Genomic DNA, 21,779 nt, shown 5'->3' with positions numbered 1-21,779 from the left:
ATGAAGGATATAAGCCTTTTAAGATTAGTAGGAGAGATGAACAGTAAAGATATTAAATGTCCAAGTGAGCTTTAAGAGACTTCGTTTGGTGGTGAAGATAACATCATGAGTATAAGCAGCTTACAGCACTCGAAAATAAAGGACAAAAACGAACAAACCAGTTCAAAGGAGGAATAGGGGAGCAAATGGCCCTTAGGTACAGCTTCAACCTTAAATAGCCTAATAATCCAACTCAGTGATTATCAAAATATAATCCGCAGTATCTGCTTCAGAATCATTTGAAGTTTGTATAAAAAAATGCAGATTCACACCTACTAGAAATTAGAATGAGTGATATTTAAATCTGCGTTTTAAACACACTCCCCATGTACTCAAACCATCCAAAAATGTACAATACAGTAGAGTCAAGTTTCGCAGACACAGTTCGAAAGCCGCTCCCTCCTTCTAGCCGGAGGAGAGCCTGCGGCGTATCTCATCCCTTCCCTTTCCACCGGGTCTCCGGACACTGGGCCACATGCCACAGCCTTTCTGGTCAGAAGCATAGCTCGCCACCTCCCACCTGAGTCCTAGCTTCTCTAGGATTGGGGTGGGGCGTGGGGGTGGGGCGGAAAGCAACAGGCCAATCTACAGGGGGAGAGGCGTAGCAGGGGATGCCGGCAGGGAGATCTATTTGATTGACGTGAAATAAGACCAATGAGAGCAGAGGACAAGTGACGCTTTCGCCTCAATGGGCAGGACGTTAGCGATTTCAACCAATCCAGCTCAGGAGTGTCTTGCTTTGTGGGAGGTTTTTGAGACCGCTGAGGGTCGTTGGCGTCTGTCGAACGGCTTGTGGAAGTCTTGCTGCTCTGGGTAGGGGGTTAAAATCGTTCTCGAGAGGAACGCCTCAGTCCGAAGAGAAAATGAGTTTAGCTCTGAGGTCGGTAATGAGGAGACGGCAGATGCACTCCACACCTCGCAGCGGGCCCCAGGGCGGTTGTGTGTGGAAGGGAAACAGCTGGGGGCCGAAGCGAGGAAGGGAATGCAGTTTGGGACGAGGGACGGGATCCTTGGTCAACGTTCCCGGGCCCAGACCCCTCCCCTTGGGGGCCCTGGTGAGCTCTGCACTTTAGCTGAGGCGGTCATTTCTGTCAGGGCACTGGCTTTAGACCGCCAAAAAGCCGGGCTGAGGTAGTCTTGAGGAGGCAGGGAAATATCGCGAGGTTTCAATGCGCGGTGTTTATGCGAGAAACCGGGAAACCAGGCCTTGGAGCATCCCTTGGTTCAGTGCCTTGTCCACGGCTTCCATCTCGGCCGACTTTCTGCTAACATGCGTGCTCAGTCGTTTCAGTCGTGTCAGACTCTTTGTGACCCTATGGGCTGTAGCCCGCCAGGCTCCTCTGGGTGTGGGTTTCTCCAGGCAAGAGTACTGGAGAGGATTGCCCTGCCTTCCTCCAGGTGATCTTGCAAACCTGCGTCTCCTGCATTGCAGGTATATTCTTTACCCACTGAGCCACCTGGGAAGCCCCCTACTAACATATTTACCCGTAAATTTTGGAAACAACGCAAAACCTCTCCTCTTTCTCCTGGGGCCCTGCAAAAGGGTATAATCAGAGGCCCCTTTTAGTGATTTTAGTTGGTAATCTCTTAGCTTTCCTAAATTTTCTGATTTTACTTTTCATTCATTTCCAACCTCTAACCCACTGTTTGTTGCTCCCTCTCCCAACCACAACTAAAAGTTTTACCTTAAAAGTGTTTATGTAGTTACGCTTCAGTAAAAAGGAAGCGAGTTCTGACGAGGAAATGAGGTCTACTGTCGGTGGGTTGTGAACTTTGGTCTGGTCGGAATCTTGGGAAGAGAATAACCCCCGGAGTTTCCAAGTTTTTGTGAATTCAGGTCTCTTGTGAAAGAAAGAGCTTTATCATAACCTCATTTGGTCATTTTCTAGTCATCTCTTGCCTTTTTAGAGTAGATTTCACAGAATTAAAGAAAAGTCAACTGGTTTTTACATTTTTAAAGTTTATAGAATTCTTGTTTCAAAGCTTGTACAAGTGTTGTAAGCCCCATATGAAAATTTGAAATGCTTATATTGGCACCTCTTAAGGAATACATTTCTAGTTTTTAGAGTAAATTACGTTTTGTACTTTAAGTTTTTTCAGAGTTTGTGACAAACTGTCTAGATGTACATGCTGAGATTTATGAGACAGTTGACTCTTCACCTTATATATAAATAAAATACCACAAATATTAAGTACTTTTTTGGTGTTTGATATTCGTGGTATGCTTACGTTCATTATTTTGGCTGATTTGTTAATATCAATGGGAGAAATTACAAAAAAGTGCCAGTTTAAAATGTGTAGTCTAAAAATACTAGTCTAAACTGTGCCAAAATAGTTTGTAAATTAATTGATGAATTAGATTTTTTGGCAATAATTTTGATAATTCTAAGCACTATGAAAGTAAACCTAATATATAGAGATCAACAATTGTGAATTGAATTCTTATTTTTTAAAACAGTCTGTATTGTAGAATGATGAGAATAAGTATGGGTGTTTGTTTTTTGTTGGGGTTTCTGACAGAACTGTTTCTTTTTCACAGTTCTTGTTTCTTCCACAGTAATATTAGTGGGAATGAATACAAAGCTAGGAAGAGGAAAAGCTAGGTCCTCATTTCTTTTAATAACCTTTTAAAACTGTAAAACTTTTCAGTTTTAGGGAGGTACAAATTTAAAGCAGCTTAGACAATGGATTGAGCAGGGCTTTGATTCATGTAAGGAAATTTTTTATAAAATACTTTTTAGAAGTTTAAAACATTCATTGGCTAATTTTTTTGTTGCATTTTTGGAATTTTATCATTTAGAAGCATATGACAATAGGATTAAAGTGGACTAAATAGACTTTTTTCTTATCATTCCATAGAAATGACCTTGTAGTAGACAAAACAAAGAGGAAAAAAAGAAGAGAACTCTCTGAAGAACAGAAACAAGAAATTAAAGATGCTTTTGAACTATTTGACACAGACAAAGATGAAGCAATAGATTATCATGAATTAAAGGTAATACACTTAAAATATATCTTTTCTATTAAAACATTTTGCATTTTTGTCCACTGATTAAAAATGCATTTCTAAATATTTTAATTGAACTGGTTTTGGAAATGTAAACCATTTTAAACATTTACTGTTAAGCTAAGCTGAGTCACTTCAGTCGTGTCCGACTCTGTGTGACCCCATAGACAGCAGCCCACCAGGCTGCCCCATCCCTGGGATTCTCCAGGCAAGAACACTGGAGTGGGTTGTCATTTCCTTCTCTAATGCATGAAAGTGAAAAGTGAAAGTGAAGTTGCTCAGTTGTGTCCGACTCTTAGCGACCCCATGAACTGTAGCTCACCAGGCTCCTCCATCCATGGGATTTTCCAGGCAAGAGTACTGGAGTGGGGTGCCATTGCCTTCTCCAAAAGTTGAGTAGTACTTGTATCTTTTTAGAAACTCCTTTTCACATGGTAAAATGAATAATATTTTAAATGTAAAAATATATTCCTATAGAGGGGCTTATTTTTCATTCACATAATTAAAATATTTGAAACTGAAGGATTTAAACAGTCTAACCATATTCCTCTTCCTATTGTATGTTTTTTTTTTGTTTTTTTATGACTCATTCATTTCTCAGATTGAGGCAGTGTTATTTGTTTTCTAATTTAAACATGTTAGTAACAGTCTCAACCTATTTTCTCTTATTCAGATGATATAAGTGGTGTCTGATGTTGATGCAGTGCTAATGGGGAAAAATATCAGTTTTAAGTTTTAGAATTTTTTATAAATAATCAAGGGGAAATTGGTGTTTAAGATAGTTTGGATCTTAAACTCAGCACAATGAGTGAGGTAGCATCCTTGTGGCTCTTTAGCTTACTTTCCCTCTGGTTTAGTTACCTAGCTTTGATCAGCTCTTCCTTTATTATGGGCTTCCTTTGTGGCTCAGCTGGTAAAGAATCTGCCTGCAATGCTGGAGACCTGCGTTCGATCCCTGTGTTGGGAATATCCCCTGGAGAAGGGAAAGGCTACTCATTCCAGTATTCTGGCCTAGAGAATGCCATGGACTCTATAGTCCATGGGATTGAAAAGAGTCAGACGGGTCTGAGCAACTTTGACTTCACTTCACTTCCTTTATAATGTCTCTTCTGTTTGTGGCCATTCTTATTATCTTGGTTTGTGATTTTTTATATCTGGAACTTGGTTTCTCCATTTCCTGTACACTGTCATTAGATTCATCTTTCTAAAATTCTTTCATGTTATTCATTGCTCATAAATACTTAGTGGCTCGTCATTGTACACTAGATAGAGTTCAGGTTTTTTTTATTTGCATTGAATGCCTTCCACACTTTTACTACCACGTACTTTTCTCATTTGCTAACTGCTTTTTTTCTACCTGATCTTTCCCCATTCAGGTAAGGTAAAGTGCTCTGTTCACTGTGTTCAAGCCTATTGTGTATTTCTTTGTGTGTTTTAGTACTAGTCATTCTTTTCTAAATGCCCTTCTACTCCACTTCATCCAACTTGTATCTCTCCAATAAGACTTCTTTAAATAATAACATCCCTTCTTCTTTGTTACTATTAACTAGATCTTTTCTTTTTCTAAGCTCAGGATCGTGACTACTTACTTGATAGCAGTAAGTAGTTGATAACTTACTTGATAGCAGTAAGTAGTTGATAACTTACTTGATAATTAATCATGTTGAGTAATTCTTATTTTAATTTTTTAATCTCTTCTGTTGTATAACTTTTTAGTATTTATGCTACACCTTTTTTTAAAAAATTTGGTTGTTAATCCTTTGAGAAAAAAATAACTTGTTAAAATTATCTGCAGTAAAGTCAATACATTGTACAATATATTCTATAAACATTCATTGATTAGTTTGTCATATTAAAAAAGGGATACATAAAAATGAAAAGAAATGCCATTTAATTTTAGTCATGAAGAAAAACTATCACTGTTATTTTAGAGACAAAACATGTGAAAGAATATGCATTATTGATATGTTGTCATCTTTTAAGTTTTAAGAACTTTAAGTTTTAAGAACTTTAAGAATTGGAATTCACTTATTTTGTAAAAATTTTTTATAATTTGCTTTTCCCTTTTTATCCAAAAGGTGGCAATGAGAGCCTTGGGGTTTGATGTAAAAAAAGCTGATGTACTGAAGATTCTTAAAGATTATGACAGAGAAGCCACTGGGAAAATAACCTTTGAGGATTTCAATGAAGTTGGTGTGTATTTTTACAATTTTGTAAACACTGTTTTACAAAAGTCTTTGTAATCAACAGTTGTTAGGAAGTTATCTGGGTACTATCAGTATTTTTAAAATTCTCTGGGTTATGGAATTTTGTCATTGAACATTGCTATATAATGTACATTATTTTGGGGTTTTTTTTTTGGGTGCTCTTTCTTTTTTGCTAATTTTCAAAGAAAAGATTCGTAGCTTCACTCTAAATGAGATTTATCATTTTGTCTTTTGTTTTGTTCTGAAGATTTTAACCAAACAACTGTTGTGTTGCTTGTTATGGGAAGATGTCTTTCTACGTAATGGGTACCTATATTATGTGATAAAACTAAGAGTGGTCGAGAAATTATTTTCTTAGAGGAAAAGATAAGATCTGGTGTATTTTTGTTTGGAAAATAAGACCATCCAAATATGTGATTTTCGTTGGCACAGTGGGAGAAGAAGAAATTGGTAGCAGTATCTACCAATCTACCATATCTAAAGATATGGTATCTTTAGCCATGTATGAAGTACATGCCTTCAGGTTGACAAAGCATATGAGCGGCTCCATAATGTAGAAGACCTTGAGCTCAATGAATAAAGTCATCTCTTTAAAGTTACTGGAGGCGAGAAGATTGTAGTAAGGGTGGCAGTTGCCAGACTGGGAGCAGAAGAAAACATTTTAGAACGACCAGCTAGGTCATAATCTAAGCATATTATTTTTTTTTAATGTCTATTCAAATCCTTTGTTCATTTAAAAAACTATTTATTTATTTGGTTGTGTTGGATCTTAGTTGTGGCATATTGGATTTTTCATTATAGTACACAGACACTCTTATTGTGTTACTTGGGCTGAGTAGTTGCAGTGTGTGGGCTTTATGCTCTGCAGCCTGTGGGATCTTAGTTCTTGGATCAAATGCATGTTCCCAGCATTGCAAGGAAGATTCTTAACCATGGGACCACCAGGGATATCCTTCTAATATCCTAATATTATGGAATAATAATAATATCCTAATCTTAAATATTTAGTTAGTAATAATATCCTAATAATCATAAATAATAATATCCTAAATAATAGTAATATCCTAATCCCAAATATTTAGTTAGTTTTTGATATTCTAAGAATCTAGGAAAATTCAGCTGCACACAGACATGCAAAGAAACCTTTAAGTATTCAACAAGAAGTAATATGAGAAAGAAAAGGAATAGCAATTAGTACATGTGAAAAAAAATAGATTTGTATTGTTAGTAATTTTTTTCAAATCTGAAAATTTGAACCCAAAGCAAGGAAGTGGGAAATTAAAGGAAAAAAATCTAGAAGACAAAAAAAGCACCACAGAGAAGATCTCCAACTTATGAACTAATAGGTGATTATTTGGAAAGGAGCTTGTCCCTTTTTAGAGCATCTTCTTTTTTTTCTCTAATTTGTAGGATTTACTTGAGGAAGAGTGCCATCTTCATTTTCCCAGTATTGAAGCTTTCGGGCTTTATGATTTTAGCAAAAGTTTCAACTAGATTGTTTATAGAAACAAGGTTCAGGATGCAGTAGGAATGATACTACTAGGAAAGAGCTATAATTCAAGTAAATTTGGTCCAGTGTAGTGGTTTAGCATGGACATTTTGGAATCAGATTCCCTGGGTTTAGATCCTGGTTTTGACACCTGCTAGCTGTGTAACTTGGCCATTTTACTTCTCTCTGCCTCATTTTCAGCTATAAAATGGGAATGGTTGTACTATCTCATAGGGTTCTTAGGAATAAATAAGTTAAAAACATGTGAAGTGTTTAACAAAAGAGCCTTATTTATATATAGTAAGTATAGTATATAGTAAGTTCAATTACTATAGTATAAAGTTCAGTTACTATATAGAATATAGTAAGTATATAGTAAGTTCAATTGAAAGTGAAACTCACTAAGTTCTGTCTGACTCTTTGAGACCCCATGGACTATAGAGTCCATGGAATTCTCCAGGCCAGGAGAGAACTAAGGAGGAGGTAGCCTTTTCCTTCTCTAGGGGATCTTCCCAACCCAGGGATCGAGCCCAGGTCTCCCACATTGCAGGCAGATTCTTCACCAGCTGTGCCAATTAAGTGTTTGTTATTACTTGAAAAATTAGTCTTTGTTTTAATGGCTTGAAAATATCATATATGTGTATTGTTGAAGCATAAAAAGTATTCTACTGCATATATTTATATTTTTCTCATTACCTTTTCCTGTGTATGTTGACACTCAGTTGTGTCTTACTGTTTGTGACCCCATGTACTGTAGCCCGCTAGACTCCTCTGTCCAAGGGCTTCTCTTGGCAAGAATAGTGGAGTGGGGTGCCATTTCCTCTTTTAGGGGATCTTCCCAACCCAGGGATTGAACTGGCGTCTCTTGTGTCTCCTGCATTGGCAGGAGAATTCTTTACCACTAGCGCCACCTGGTTGTAGGTTATTTTAAGCACTATATAATTGTCTCTAATACTTTTATAAAATACATTATTTCATCTTAAGTGGATACAGTTTTAAAATTTTGATTTTATTAGCAGTTGAAGCCAGAGTCCTTTGTCATCTCTACCGTTCCTGATCCTCCATCTCTTCTGTGTTTCTAATAGAGCAGAAATACTGGGTTCCTTCTAGAATAAATGTTCATGAATAAACTTCATCCTGACTTTCAAAGATCAACCTTTTCACAGGCTCAGCACATACTTCAGCTATCCTCAGGTCACTTATTAAGAATATCAACTGTCAGATAAAATTTTATTACTGTTTGGGAATAGTTAAGAACCATGTTTTCTCTCCATTTTTTGATTATTTTAAAATAATGACTGACCACAGATGACTATATGTTTTATGTGCTGTGCTGTGCTTAGTTGCTCAGTCGTATCTGACTCTTTATGACCTCCTGGAGTATAGCCCACCAGGCTCCTCTGTCTATGGGGATTCTCCAGGCAACCCACATGCCCTCCTCCAGGGGATCTTCCCACCCCAGGGATCGAACCCAGTTTGGGACAAATTACTCTGAATCAGAATAGACCCAGGAATTGAACCAGGGTCTCCTGCATTGCAGGCAGATTCTTCACTAACTGAGCTATCAGGGAAGCCCAGCCCCCTGCTCTAGAGAATAGGAAAGCTAGGATTGGGCTAGCTAGGTAAAGTCTTATATGACATAGAGTTTGGCCTTTAGTCAGCAGAGGATCTTTGCCAGTTTTTTAAAGAGGAGATATGTTTTTAGAGAGGTAACTCTGTTGAGATTATTAAAGATTATGTTACAGGGAAGAGAGATTGTCAATAGAAGATACAGTTGTCCCTCTGTCCCTGGGTTCCACATGCATGGATTCAACCAACTGTGGGTTGAAAATATTAGGGAAAAAATGCCAGAAAGTTCCAAAGAGCTAAACTTACATTTGCTGAATACTTGGCAATTTTTTGCATACATTTACATTGTATTTGGCTTCCCTGATAGCTCAGTTGAAGAATCCTGCAACAATTCCTGGGTTGGGAAGAGCCACTGAAGAAGGGATAAGCTACCCACTCCAGTATTCTTGGGCTTCCCTCGTGGCTCAGCTGGTAAAGCATCCGCCTGCAATGTGGGAGACCTGGGTTCCATCCCTGGGTTGGAAAGATCGCCTGAAGAAGGGAAAGGCTACCCACTCCAGTCTTCTGGCCTGGACAGTTCCATGGACTATAGCCCGTGGGGTCTCAGAGTCGGATGCGACTTTCACTTCACTTCACTACATTGTATTTACAACTATTTACATAGCATTTACGTTGTATTAGATACTGTAAGTAGTCCAGAGATGATTTAAAGTATACAGGGGCATGTGCATAGATTATATGCAAATACTATCCATTCCAGATGTTGAAATCTGAGGAGAGTCCTGGAACCAGTCTCCCATGGATACCATAGAAACTGAGGGACAACTGTAATAGACTTTTTGTGCTGAGGGTGGTGAGAGTGAAAAGAAAAGGGATGTAGTTACGAGTGAAAAAGTTAGTAACCTCAGGATATGACTGCTTGGGTTTAAAGTTTTAATGTGATGTTTTCTAATTTGCTGTATTAAGTGATTTTTTAAAACATATTCAGTGTTTTTGTTTAATTTTTTTAGCAGATGATTTATAAACCTCCCCAGCTCTTCCTTTAAGTTAGTCTTGACAATTTTTCTTTGTAAACTACTTACAGAGAAACTTTGGTCAAGAATGGAATGAAATCGCAAAACAAAAAACCCATGAAACAAAACTCAATCTCTGCTGCTTTTAAAAAGCCAACACTTCACCAATTATACTCAAACAAAACACAGAACTGGAGAAGGCAATGGCACCCCACTCCAGTACTCTTGCCTGGAAAATTGCATGGACGGAGGAGCCTGGTGGGCTGCAGTCCATGGGGTCGCTAAGAGTCAGACACGACTGGGCGACTTCACTTTCACTTTTCACTGTCATGCATTGGAGAAGGAAATGGCAAGCCACACCAGTGTTCTTGCCTGGAGAATCCCAGGGATGGGGGAGCCATAGACGGTGGCTGCTGTCTGTGGGGTTGCACAGAGTCGGACACGACTGAAGTGACTTAGCAGCAAGACACAGAACAAGGTTTGCACTGCGTGTGTCTGCAGCGCTTCCTGGCAGTGGCTCTCCTCCGATGCCAGTGGTGGAGCTGCCCCATGCATCCTGTCTGTCCTCATGCTGGGTCTGGAGGTCTGCTCATCTTCACATTATCCGAAGGCCCCGGCTGGAAGATTCTAAGGTCTTGAAATCCCAGATGGTCATGGCTCTGTTGATGCCGTTAGTGCAAAATTTGCAACAATCTTGGTTGTCCATCTCATAAATAGAGACTTGAATGATGCTGTTCTGGTGCAGTGTCTCCAGGGCCATGTTGCGGTCCTCGGTCATGGCCCGCTTGTCCATGTTGCGTTGGATGTTCTGTTTGGGGATGTCCAGCTTGGCGACGAAGGTCAAGAAGCTGTGATTGTTCTAGTTAAAGAGCATGAGGCAGCAGTCATGGCTAGCAGCCACGATGCTGTTCTCTGAGACAAACGACACACTCAGGAGGGGCAGGAACTCCACCTTCAGAGTTGAGACCTGCATGCTTTTTGAGGTGTTGGCAATGGACACAGTGCTGTTGTGGCTGACCCAGGCCAGGCGGCTGCTGCTGGCTGAGAAGCTGACCCCGTGTGCCCTGCCTCCATACTCTGACATCAGCTGACGGCAAGGCATTTTGCCGCCTTAGGGCATACTGGCTGGCTTCTCATCTACTTGTTTAATGTAGGTAGAAAGCACTTTTCATTTGAAGTCACAGGATCCCACTGCCAGCAAAAGGTTTCTGGGATGCCAATCTAAGCTGAGGACCGTGGAGCGGGTGGGCTTTTTAATGTGCTTGCTCACCCACCAGTCATTTTCAGACTTGAGGTACCAAACAGAGATGAGTCATGCCCTTCTGCCCATGGCATATCTGTTCTCACTTGATGAAAGTGGCTGCAGGGTTAATTCTCAGGATCACCAGGGTTAGCTTCCAGACACCATCTTTTTGACTCCAGACGTAGGCATTGCGGTGGGCCCTGCAAGTGATGGTGCGGTCACCCTTGGGAGCCCAGTCGGGACCTGTGATGTGTCCGTTGTGCTCCTTGAGTTCCTGAACTTTCACCCACTGGCCCCCATTCTTCTTATAGATGTGGACTTTGTGATTATTTGGGCTAAGGGCGCTTTGGGAATGATCCGTGTTCTAGGCATGAAAGGTGATTGGCTATAGTAAAAACTGATGCAGGGGCATTGTTCTTAGTGTTTTTGAAGCATAGAAAGCTGGGATCGGGGCCATCTGGATGGGCTCGGAGTGTTGAATTTGCAGTCTCTGGTTGCATGCTCATAGACTCTGGTGGGCACGGGTGGAGGACCCTTAAGTGATTTTCACAATGTATAAGATCTAACTGTTTTGAGTGAGTACATTTCTGATAGTATAATTAAGTCATTTGAAAATAGAGTTACATGGACAGAAATTTGTGAAATAGATTCAACCCACCTTTACTGCCTTTCTCTTGATTTATTTTCATTGAAAAAAATATATGTTATAATTCTACTTTGTAGAGCAAGAATAGAACATGAAGGCATGGAGGAGAGTCATCATAAAGTTAAAATGCGTTAGCTGTCCAGAATGATGGGTATTTATACTTCCAAAGGAAAGTTGCATTCTAAGGCAAAGTATTGATAAAAGATTCTATAGACACACAAGTCTGAAGTAACTAACACAATTAAAGCACCATTGGGATAGGAATTTATACATCTTGGAACCCCATCTGTTCCCCAGATCACCCTGTTGCTTCTTTAAGTACATTAATATTTTCAGCAAGCTGCTTTTTTGGTTCACCTGTCATGTAAATTATTTAATTGGTGAAGAAAATTTCTTAACACTTTTTTTTTTCCTTGTCCTGCTTTTTTGTTGGGACTAAATTCAAAATAAGTTGAGTATGAGCCATAAAGTTAAGTGTGGTATTTTATTTTGGTGTTATGGCTGTATATATGCCAACTCCTTTTTAACTGAATATTTATGAGCTTTGATGATTTGCATACTTATAGTAATATACTTCAATTAGTTACTTGGAAGACTTTTGTATAAAATTAATGGATAAAAGAAAATTATTGTAGAGGAAAAACTCAAAAAGAGAAAATTATTGAATATATGTGTAGATGATTTAACATTAGCTTGAATAGGTGCTTATTCTAAAGCTCATTCAACCACATATGATGCGGACAGCAGCACAGCAACAGTTTGTGGGGGACTTGAATTGTATTTTTCTTTTGAGTGCATTAAATATTCCAGTGTTTTCTGATTATAAGCCTTTGCAAATTTTTAATGATTCTGTAAACCTCACAGGATGGGATTATTTTTAATGGCACAATGAAAATCATAAATGCCTCTTGTAGTGGTAGATTAACATGTAGAATTACTTCAAAGATTTTTACTTTGATATTTTCAGAATTTTATCTAGTAACTTAAAAAATTTTATACCACAGATTTAAAAAGTTTTGTTATTGTGGCTATTGATTAAAGACTGCGGTTTTATGAAAATATTAAGCTTACTCTTATTATATATTGTTAAATTTAGTATATTAAATAATTGTTACTAGTGAGGCCTGAAATTGCTCACATTTAATTTTAATTTAGCTGTCTGATAGTTACTATCTTGCTGAATAGAACGGATTTGACTTTAGAGAGATCTCCTTTCCAGACTTTTTAATTTTTACTATAATCAGATTCTATCCTTTTAGTAACTTCTTCTGAGAAACCAAGGGGTTCTTCTAAGTTATGAAGATACCAGCAGAATTTTCATATACTTTCTGAGACTGTGTCTTTATCAATGGTGACAGTTAATTTTGTAAATTTGTTAGGGAAATTTGTTTTTAAGTTGTGTTAAATTTGGAGGACAATCAGTATTACTATTAAGTTTAGCCAGCAAACAATTTTTAGTTGGTTTTGATTGTTTTGTTGGTATGTCATCTCTACAAATAGGTTACAAACTCCTAGACTTGTATGCTTGATGTCAGTGGAACCTAGCACAGTTCTTAATAGTAGACCTTAAATAAACATGGTATGAATATAGTTTTTAAAAATTTGCTTCTGTGTAATATAATTATGCTTACTCTTAAAATAGGATATTGTTGTTTGGTCACAAGTTGTGGTTGACTCTTTTGCGACCCCACGGACTGTAACGCACCAGGCTCCTTTGTCTACGAGATTTCCCAGGCAAGAATGCTGTAGTGGGTTGCCATTTCCTTCACTGGGGATCTTCCTGGCCCAGGCTTTAAACCCATGTCTTCTGGTTGTCAGGCAGATCCTTTACCATTGAGCCCCCTGGGAAGCCATATAATAGGATAAATTGTTGATAATGTGAAGGTTAAATTCTAAAATATGAATTTGACTTTTCTGATTTTAGGTTTATCTCAGGGATTTTGTACTTTGGTTTGGCATTTTTATTGCCAAACTAATTTCACAGTTTTAATTCTCATCTAATAATTAGTTGATTTTACAAATGAATGCCTTTGTGACTGTGAAGATTTACTTTTAATCTCTTTTTAACTATAGTGACAGACTGGATATTGGAAAGAGATCCACATGAAGAAATATTAAAGGCATTTAAACTATTTGATGATGATGATTCTGGTAAAATAAGCTTGAGGAATTTGCGACGTGTTGCCAGAGAATTGGGTGAAAACATGAGTGATGAAGAACTTCGGGCTATGATAGAAGAATTTGATAAAGATGGTGATGGAGAAAGTAAGTTTTGAGTAAAACATATATTTCAAATATTCCTACTTGTACACATGAGTAATTTTTTTAAAACCAAATGATTTTCAAGACCCGTTGCAAACTGTCCCTTTATTTAGTGTAAATGTTGTTCATCCTGTAATGGGCTTTTTGCATAAGTATCACACATACTTGGCTTGGAATGAAGCAGACCTTTAAAACCAACTGTACAGGTTATACTATGAGGTTCCACACTTCAAGAAAGTATTTTTCTTTGAGGGTGAAGTATCTCCAAATTTCAGCCACTCAGTAAATTTCATCCTTTAATGCTTTCTTCCTCAACCTTTATGCATGTCTAAGTTTGAGTCTACCCTTCAAATATTTTGAAGTTTTATTTCTTTATTTACTGCTGCTGTCCTAATTCAGGCCCTAATTTCTTTGTTGGAATTTTATAATATAATAGCTTCGTTCATTATCTCCTTGAATGCCTGCTAGTACACAGTTCTTTGTGCTGACTGGTGCTGCCCAATAAGAAGCTGATATTTTCTCTGCTCTCGCTGACTTAGAGTCTCTTGTAGCCTCCTAATTGCCTCCTCTATGCCTCTAAACTTCTGTTTTCATCCTAATATCATTCTTTTCCTAAAATGCAAGTTTGGTGATGTCATTTTCATATTCAGACACTTATGATTCTTTAGTGCCTATGGAATAAATTCCAAAGCCTTTTATGAGATCTGTCCTACAACAGCCATCTCGTTTTATTTCCCACTGTATTCTTCCTCTTTTTACTCTAACCCTCACCACTTATATAGTATGCATACTTTGACAGAATATACTCCAACCTGTCCTTTTATGCTATGCCTTTCATCATGCTGTTCTTTAATCTAATTGCCAGGTTCTGTCTGCTAAAATGTTAGTCGTTATCTCAGGTTCATCTTAAACTCCCCAAAGCCTCCCTCATTGATCTCTATTTGTAAATGATGAGATTTCCACTGAGGGCCCATTTAGCGAAACAATCTTTTTTGACCTTTTATACATTGCCTTCTGTTAGTTATGTACATATGTGTCTTTCCAATTATATTGTGAGCCACTAAAGAGCGGTATGGAATCATACAGTGCAAAAAGCCTGAGGCTTTGGAATCATACAGGCCTGGATTTGAATTGAATCTCTACCACTTACTTAGTAGCTGTGTAATTTTGTGCAGGTTGTTACATTTTCTGAGTCTCAGTTTTCCTATTTACAAAAAATCAACTTTAATACCTTTCAAGGTGGTTATGATTATGAAATGAAGATAATTGAACGTGCCTAGCATTAAATGTAAACTTGTTTTCCTTTTTTTTTCTTTTTCATGTTTTTATTCTCTTGCGTTGTCTTGAACGTGATGAGTACTCTGATGTTTGTTGACTTAAGCAGTGAGCCAGGAGTGTGTGTTACAGTAGATATATGTTGCTATAGTACCAACTATTCATTTTTACGTGAATATATATATTTATATGTTATATACATATATTTATATAACCTTGGAAATACTGGCATGCTTCAATAAGGAGGTAAGACAGCAGCAACTGGTTGTCAACTCAGGTTTGTAGATTGTCTGTTAGAATTGTGCATTATTATGCTTTCCCATTATATTTATGTGACTATTATTAAGCATTGTGCAACTTTTCTGGGGCTTTCTGGGTAGCTCAGCGGTAAAGAATCTGCCTGCAATGCAGGAGGCTTGGGTTTGATCCTTGGGTCGGAAAGATCCTCTGGAGGAGGGGATGGCAACCCACTTCAGTATTTTTGCCTGGAGAATCCCATGGTCAGAGAAGCCTGGTGGGCTATAGTCTATAGGGTCGCAAAGAGTTGGACACTACTGAAGTGACTTAGCATGCATGCATACAACTTTTCTATTTTTAGTACTAGCTCTTTGAAGAGAATCAACAAGTTAATTATATTTTAAAACAGAGATGATTGAAACTTGAAAAAATTTAAATGACTTCTTAAGGTCTAACTCTAATATTTGGATTTATAATCCGCTGCCTTCGTAGTTAAAAAATGTTTGTGTCTTCCCTAGCTGTTGATTATTACTCTGAGTTAGCTTTAAATGAGTTCCTTTATGTAAAGTACTCTCTTCAGTGGTAGAGAGAATCTTGGTGTGTCTGTTTCATACTCCTGCTACTTATGTGTCAAAAGACCAGAGTTATAAACAGTTTCTTTTACCTGTACTAGGTACAGGATTGCTTCTCTAAATAAAACTGTGGTAGTGATATAAAAAGACTCCGTCCCAAGATATATAAACTAAAACACAATAAATCTTTTTGAAAAACGGTAGCAACATTAAAAAACCCCAAGTGGACCATCTTCTAAATAATAATGAATGTTAACATTGAAAGTGAAGTGAAGTTGGTCAGTCATGTCTGACTCTGCGACCTCATAGACTGTAGCCTGCCAGGCTCCTCTGTCCATTGGATTTTTCCAGGCAAGAATACTGGAGTGGGTTGCCATTTTCTTCTCCAGGGGATATTCCCAACCCAGAGATCAAACCTGGGTCTCCCACATTGCGGGCAGACTCTTTACCATCTGAGTCATCAGGGAATCCCTTTAACATTTATTTAGTACTTAATATATTTTATATTCTGTGCTTATAATGTTACCTTGTGGATTATGTCACTTAATTTTCATAATAGCTTTTTTGAAGTAAATATATTGTTTTACCTATTTATGCTTAGGATAGATGAATATATAGATGGAGAAACTAAAGCTCTGAGAGTTTAATAACCTGTTCAAGGTTATCACAACACAGCAGAGTCCGATTTAAACTCAAATCTCCATAATGACAAAGAATATGCTTTTAACCATAATACTGTATGGCCTCTTATGCTATAAAGTAAAAAATTAGTTTTCTATGTTTATAGAGTTTTTTAAATTACATATTTTTATAGGAAACAATGTGTTAGTAAAATATTCAACTGGCACTTCAGATTAAAATTTGTTATTTCCCCCTGAAGCCAGATAGTCTCTAAGGTAATTAATCTACTTAATTTCCCTGAAATTTTTTAATTTTAATAACATATAATAAGATTTATCCTATAAAATGACTGATGAAAATTTTGTTTGAAAAGGTAGTGTACAAAAATGAAGTGGCATATTTGTTTGATTCAACGTATATTTTATCAAATGCTTATTTTAAGGTAGGTGTTGTCTTCGAATTATTAAATAAAGGAACTTTATTAGTTATAAAACAGATTTAAGATAGGATTTATAGAGAAGGTTATAAAACTAACTTTATTAGTTATAAAACATATTAGATATAAGATAGGATCGATAGAGAAGGTTATAAAAACCAAATGTATGAAGGCATCACTGACCCTCCCAATTGTCTGGAAGTCTCACTGATAACAAAGTGAAGTGAAATGAAGTTGCTCAGTGTGTGAGTGAAGTTGCTCAGTTGTGTCCGATTCTTTGTGACGCCATGAACTGTAGCCTGCCAGGTTCCTCTCTCCATGGAATTGAACAGGCAAGAATACTAGAGTGAGTTGCCATGTCCTTTTCCAGGGGATCTTCCCAACTCAGAGATGGAACCCAGGTCTGTCCTGCAGACAGATTCTTTACTGTCTGAGCCAGCTTTTAAGTTTACTTTTTTGGACTTAAACGTTTTGTTTTTAGATATGAAATTATGGAATAGTTTAAAATACTTTTGAAATGCTCCAGTGTTTTGTTTTAGAACTGCATGATGCTTGATTTGAAATTTGAGTATTGAGATTTTACAAATTGAGAGAAAAAGTTTGAGATTTTTAAGAAAACATATAAGTACTTTGCAGATTTCAAATATTTTAATTATGGCTCTGTTATGCTGTTAAAATGATGTTAGTCAAATCATTCTAAGGCCACTTTCCTTATGTTGTTTTCCTTAAAAATATACTCTTGTTTGCTGTTTTGGTCTAGATGCCTGATTCGAGATTTTTCTAAATCAGGGATTCTTAAATGAAGGTGCATATCAATGAAATTGTTCAAAGTTTTAATATATTCTGATTATGTTTTATAACTAGAGAGGGAAAGGGGTCATAACTGTCATAAGATACTGAAGCGTATTCCTTTAACTGCAAAGGTGAAAGATTAGTACTGCAGTTTATAAAATCATTGAAAGTATTTTGAGTTTTGTATTATAGGTTTTGTATTCTGTTCTACTGTCTGTCATACTGTGTTGTAGATGTTGAATATTGAATGCATGAATTGTTGTTTTTTCACAGGTTCTGAACAACTCATTCTTCTTAATTCCTTATAGCTTTTTTTTGGCACTGTTTTTTCTTTAACTATGTTTCAGTTTTGTTTTCTTTTAAACAGAGGCTTTTATGTCTGTAAAAGTTCCAAAAACAAGTTGACATTTTTTTCTATTTTCATCCTTCATAATTCTAATTTACATGTATGATATATTTAAGCTTATTTATTCAGAAAGTGTTTGTTAAATGAACTAGTGGAAAAAGATTATCAAAGAGAGCTTAACCATCTAAGAAATTTAAAATAACAAGCTTTTAAAACTATTTTATTGTGTGTATAAATATTATGATTATGATGGATTTTTTGTAACTTGGATACTATTATGTCCTTTTCCTAGTTAATATTATAGAATATTTATGTTTATTATATTTTATATATTTTTGTATTCATGAAGTTCAATTTAATGTATTCAATTTGCTACAAAGAAGTAAAAGCAAAATACTATGTCTTGGTTTATTAAGAATTTTGTATAATATAAAATTTAAAAATACTTAGTGTAAAATAGTAAAAGTGTTCTCTGAAAAAAATTTGTATTTCTGACTTACATTTTCTTTCTTATCACAGTAAATCAAGAGGAATTCATTGCTATTATGACTGGTGACATTTAAAGAATTACAAGGATAAACACTAAGAATGTTGCAGTTGTCATCTTATATTCTATTTTTGTGCCTGGAGCTGTGTTAAAAAAAAATCTTAGTTTGTTTTTCCAAAAGGACCAAAAATAAGCATCTTATGTATTCATATTTTACTACTGTTAAGTTTCTTATATGAATAGTATTGTTAGTACTCTAATAGTTTAGCTTTGTATTTTATAGTATAGCTTTTATATATAAAGTTAAAACATTGAATCATGTGGTACACATTTTTTGAAGGTTTTTTATTTAGCGTTCGTAGTCACTTTTGTTTTGGTGCATATGTTTTTCAGACTTTCTTTAATAAAATGTTATTTTTTAGTGTATTAAAATTTGGTACATTTTGTTTTATTTTGATTCCAAATGTCTGTTAACTCTCAAGAGTATCTTTCTTAAATCTTTTCTCTTTACACTATTGGTTTCAGAAATAAAAATTGACATACAGATTTTAATATAATAGTACATTTTTCATTACAAGTTTGACATTTGATGTTTCAGTACAAAATGATGACTCAATATAGGCATAATTCCTTTTTCATGAGTCTTTCAGTTTGGAGGGAAAAAGTGTTGTGCATATAGATTCATTTATCCTCATGTATTATGTTCCATAATACTTTTGGTGTCAACGTAAGTTATGACAGTTAAATCTGGATATTTCCATCTTAAACTAATTGAATACAGTTTGAATCATCTAACTTCTTGACAAAGTGAAAGATGTAAATTTTGGAATTTTGATCTCTTAAGATAATTATCACTCAATTAAACGTCACAGTGATGAAAATAGGGAACTGTAAGTCACAGAAATCATGTAAGGCTCTGTTTTACTTGCATAAAGGAACATTCAGTGATTCACCAGAAAACAGTGGCGGCAGGTTTTCCAGGTATTGGTGGGTTCTTCTTCCTTATAGAAGGATATGTTGGGGGAAGACATCTGGTAATGGGAGATAGGTCATAGACAAGTGGAACTTATACCCATCCTTCGCTAATAATCCTGTTCCTGGTGGTAGGAAGAAAGTTTGGTTCAGTGGTGTTTAGGTTCTTGTTTTAAACCTAAAGGACAGTAATAATTTGAGGCACTCTAAATGTGAGCCTCTTAGAATACTATAGAAAGAATTATCCACTAGGAACTTAGCAAAAAATAAATCAGTAAAAAATAATAGTGGTGATCTTTCAGATAATTATCTAGAAAGCAAGTTAACTGTTCACCATATTAAAATTTAATTTTGAATTTGAAATCAATTGCTAATAGTAGTATAGTGTAGGGATCACAAAGAGCCGGACACGACTGAGTGTCCAGTATCTGGAGCAACAAATAGACTGTGAAATTAAAAAAATTGTATCATAATGATGAATATGCCTTCCTTGTCTTAATCACAAAATATGTTGATTTCCAGGAAGTTGAAGAAAAAAGAAAATGCAGAGTAGAGCACAAACATACAGCCAGGCTTGCTAGTCTTCTACCACTGTATTGGAATAGATAACCCAAGGTACTTTTTGTCATGTACAGAGATTCTTCTTAAGTCTTAATATAAATATTTTCTCCTTGGGATGCCAGCATTTTCTTTTGAAACTGTGGCTTGAGGGGAAGAGTGCTCACCTCAGTTCTTTGTTTGTGAAAGCTTTCTCTTATAGAAGGGTATGAATTATTTTTAAGTTTTTTCCAGTGTCAATAACTGTAGAGTCCAAACGCTTATAAAATTAGCTAGTAGAGGGGGCAATAAGAAGACAGGAGTGAATTTGCTTTACAAAAGGAAGTAGAGGTGAGTATTAGTCATTTATTATTATAGTTATATTGATTATGCAATGACATTTCATGATGTAATAAAATAACTTTATTGTTAAACTTAAGCTGGTGCGTTTGCTGCTCTGGTGTCTTGGTAAGCTTTGATTGTGATTTTTCAGCTAAGATCTTTTTTTATATGTAAGCCAACAAAGCCTCGTTTCTTAAGAAGTTATGTGCCTCTCAACAGTTCCTAGATTAGGGTCTGGTGGTAGGTAGTTGTGATGGGAAGGAAATCAGAAATATATTTATTATGCATTTAATATGTGATGCATAATGCTTATTTAATAGTTTATTGCAGGAAATTCATATAGCACTTCTAATGGAACACTTTCAAATTTAGCTGATGTGCCAGTATTAATGGCCTTGCATTAGCAAACACTATGATGAGTGGACTCTCCAGTTGGGTTGCTCATTTCCTCAACTCCCTAAGCCATCTATCTGATGCTAATCGCTGAATGTAAATCCTCTTGGGAATTGCTAATGATGTGTTCTACCCTGAAGATGATTTTTAATGTTCTGAAGACCAACGTGAAGATGGCAAAACAGTTTTAAAAAATCACTTAAAATATATAATTAAATTTAATGTATGTAGGTATTATATAAAGATAATATAGAAAGTAACAGCAAAATTTCTTTTTTTGTTTTAAAGTTGCCAGTTCCATTCCCATTCCTCTCAATAGTATCAGTATCAGTTAGCCTTCAGACATCAAGAAGAGCACAACTGGATATTTTAACAGAGTGTAATATAGAGAGTGGACTTCCCTGGTGGCTCAGTGGTAAAGAATCAGCCTGCAATGCAGGAGACGCAGGTTTGATCCCTGGGTCATGAAAGATCCCCTGCAGAAGGAAATGGCAACCCACAGCAGTATTCTTGCCTGGCAAATCCCATGGACAGAAGAGCGTGGTGGGCTGCAGTCCTAGGGTCACGAAAGAGTCCCGCAACAACTTAACGACTAAATAACGGCAAATATCGGAAATAAGTTAAATTGGTGGTGGTGGTGGTGCTGCTGCTAAGTCGCTTCAGTTGTGTCCGACTGTGCAACCCTATAGACGGCAGCCCACCGGGCTCCCCCGTCCCTGGGATTCTCCAGGCAAGAACGCTGGAGTGGGTTGCCATTTCCATCTCCAATGCATGAAAGTGAAAAGTGAGAGTGAAGTCGCTCAGTCGTGTCCGACTCTTTGTAACCCCATGCACTGCAGCCTTCCAGGCTCCTCGGTCCGTGGGATTTTCCAGGCAAGAGTACTGGAGTGGGGTGCCATCACCCTGGTGCTAGAGAACTGAAAAAAATAAGAAAAGGAACACTGAGATAGCTGAGGGTAAAGGTGGTGGTTCTTGGAAACTAGAAGTTTGGAGGAGAGGTCCTGCAGAGCAGGGATTCAGAGCTGCCTGAGGAGGAAGATACTAGTAGGGGATTGATGAGGCTGGTTTGGGAAATCTCGAGAAAAAGCTGGCGGGTGGAACCAGATGATGCTCCTGAAATGAAGACCTGTTGCCTTGGAGATGCTGACAGGAACTCCAGGCAAACAGGAAATGTTAAGAGCCTTTCCTCCTTGTCTTCCTTTATTCTTCTAGTTCTCTGCATGCGTGTGTGCCAAGTCACTTCAGTTGTATCTGACTCTTTGCAACCCCCTGGACTGTAGCCCTCCAGGGCCAT

General features: G+C 36.9%; 1 protein-coding gene and 1 pseudogene across 1 annotated transcript; one reads left to right on the top strand and one right to left on the bottom strand.

Moving 5' to 3' along the window:
* The first annotated feature begins 775 nt into the window (after positions 1-775).
* CETN3 (centrin 3) lies at positions 776-18,673 on the top strand. The gene is made up of 5 exons (XM_004009076.5): positions 776-919; positions 2,899-3,034; positions 5,125-5,239; positions 13,287-13,478; positions 18,274-18,673. The coding sequence occupies exons 1-5, from the start codon at positions 903-905 to the stop codon at positions 18,315-18,317; spliced, it is 504 nt and encodes a 167-aa protein (XP_004009125.1). The 5' UTR covers positions 776-902; the 3' UTR covers positions 18,318-18,673.
* Positions 9,920-11,033, bottom strand: LOC105607438 (actin-related protein 2/3 complex subunit 1A-like; annotated as a pseudogene).
* Positions 18,674-21,779: the final 3,106 nt, after the last annotated feature.

This window comes from Ovis aries, chromosome 5 (genome assembly GCF_016772045.2).
Source record: "Ovis aries strain OAR_USU_Benz2616 breed Rambouillet chromosome 5, ARS-UI_Ramb_v3.0, whole genome shotgun sequence".
NCBI lineage: Eukaryota > Metazoa > Chordata > Mammalia > Artiodactyla > Bovidae > Ovis > Ovis aries.
Note: the sequence above shows the minus strand (reverse complement) of the source record. Positions and strands in the feature narration are given on the sequence as shown.

What these genes read in the sequence shown, in the direction of transcription:
- CETN3 (XM_004009076.5), top strand. An exon ending in TAGATTATCATGAATTAAAG is followed by an intron (nt 3,035 to 5,124) that starts GTAATACACTTA and finishes TTTATCCAAAAG; the next exon opens with GTGGCAATGAGAGCCTTGGG. An exon ending in TGAGGATTTCAATGAAGTTG is followed by an intron (nt 5,240 to 13,286) that starts GTGTGTATTTTT and finishes TTTTAACTATAG; the next exon opens with TGACAGACTGGATATTGGAA.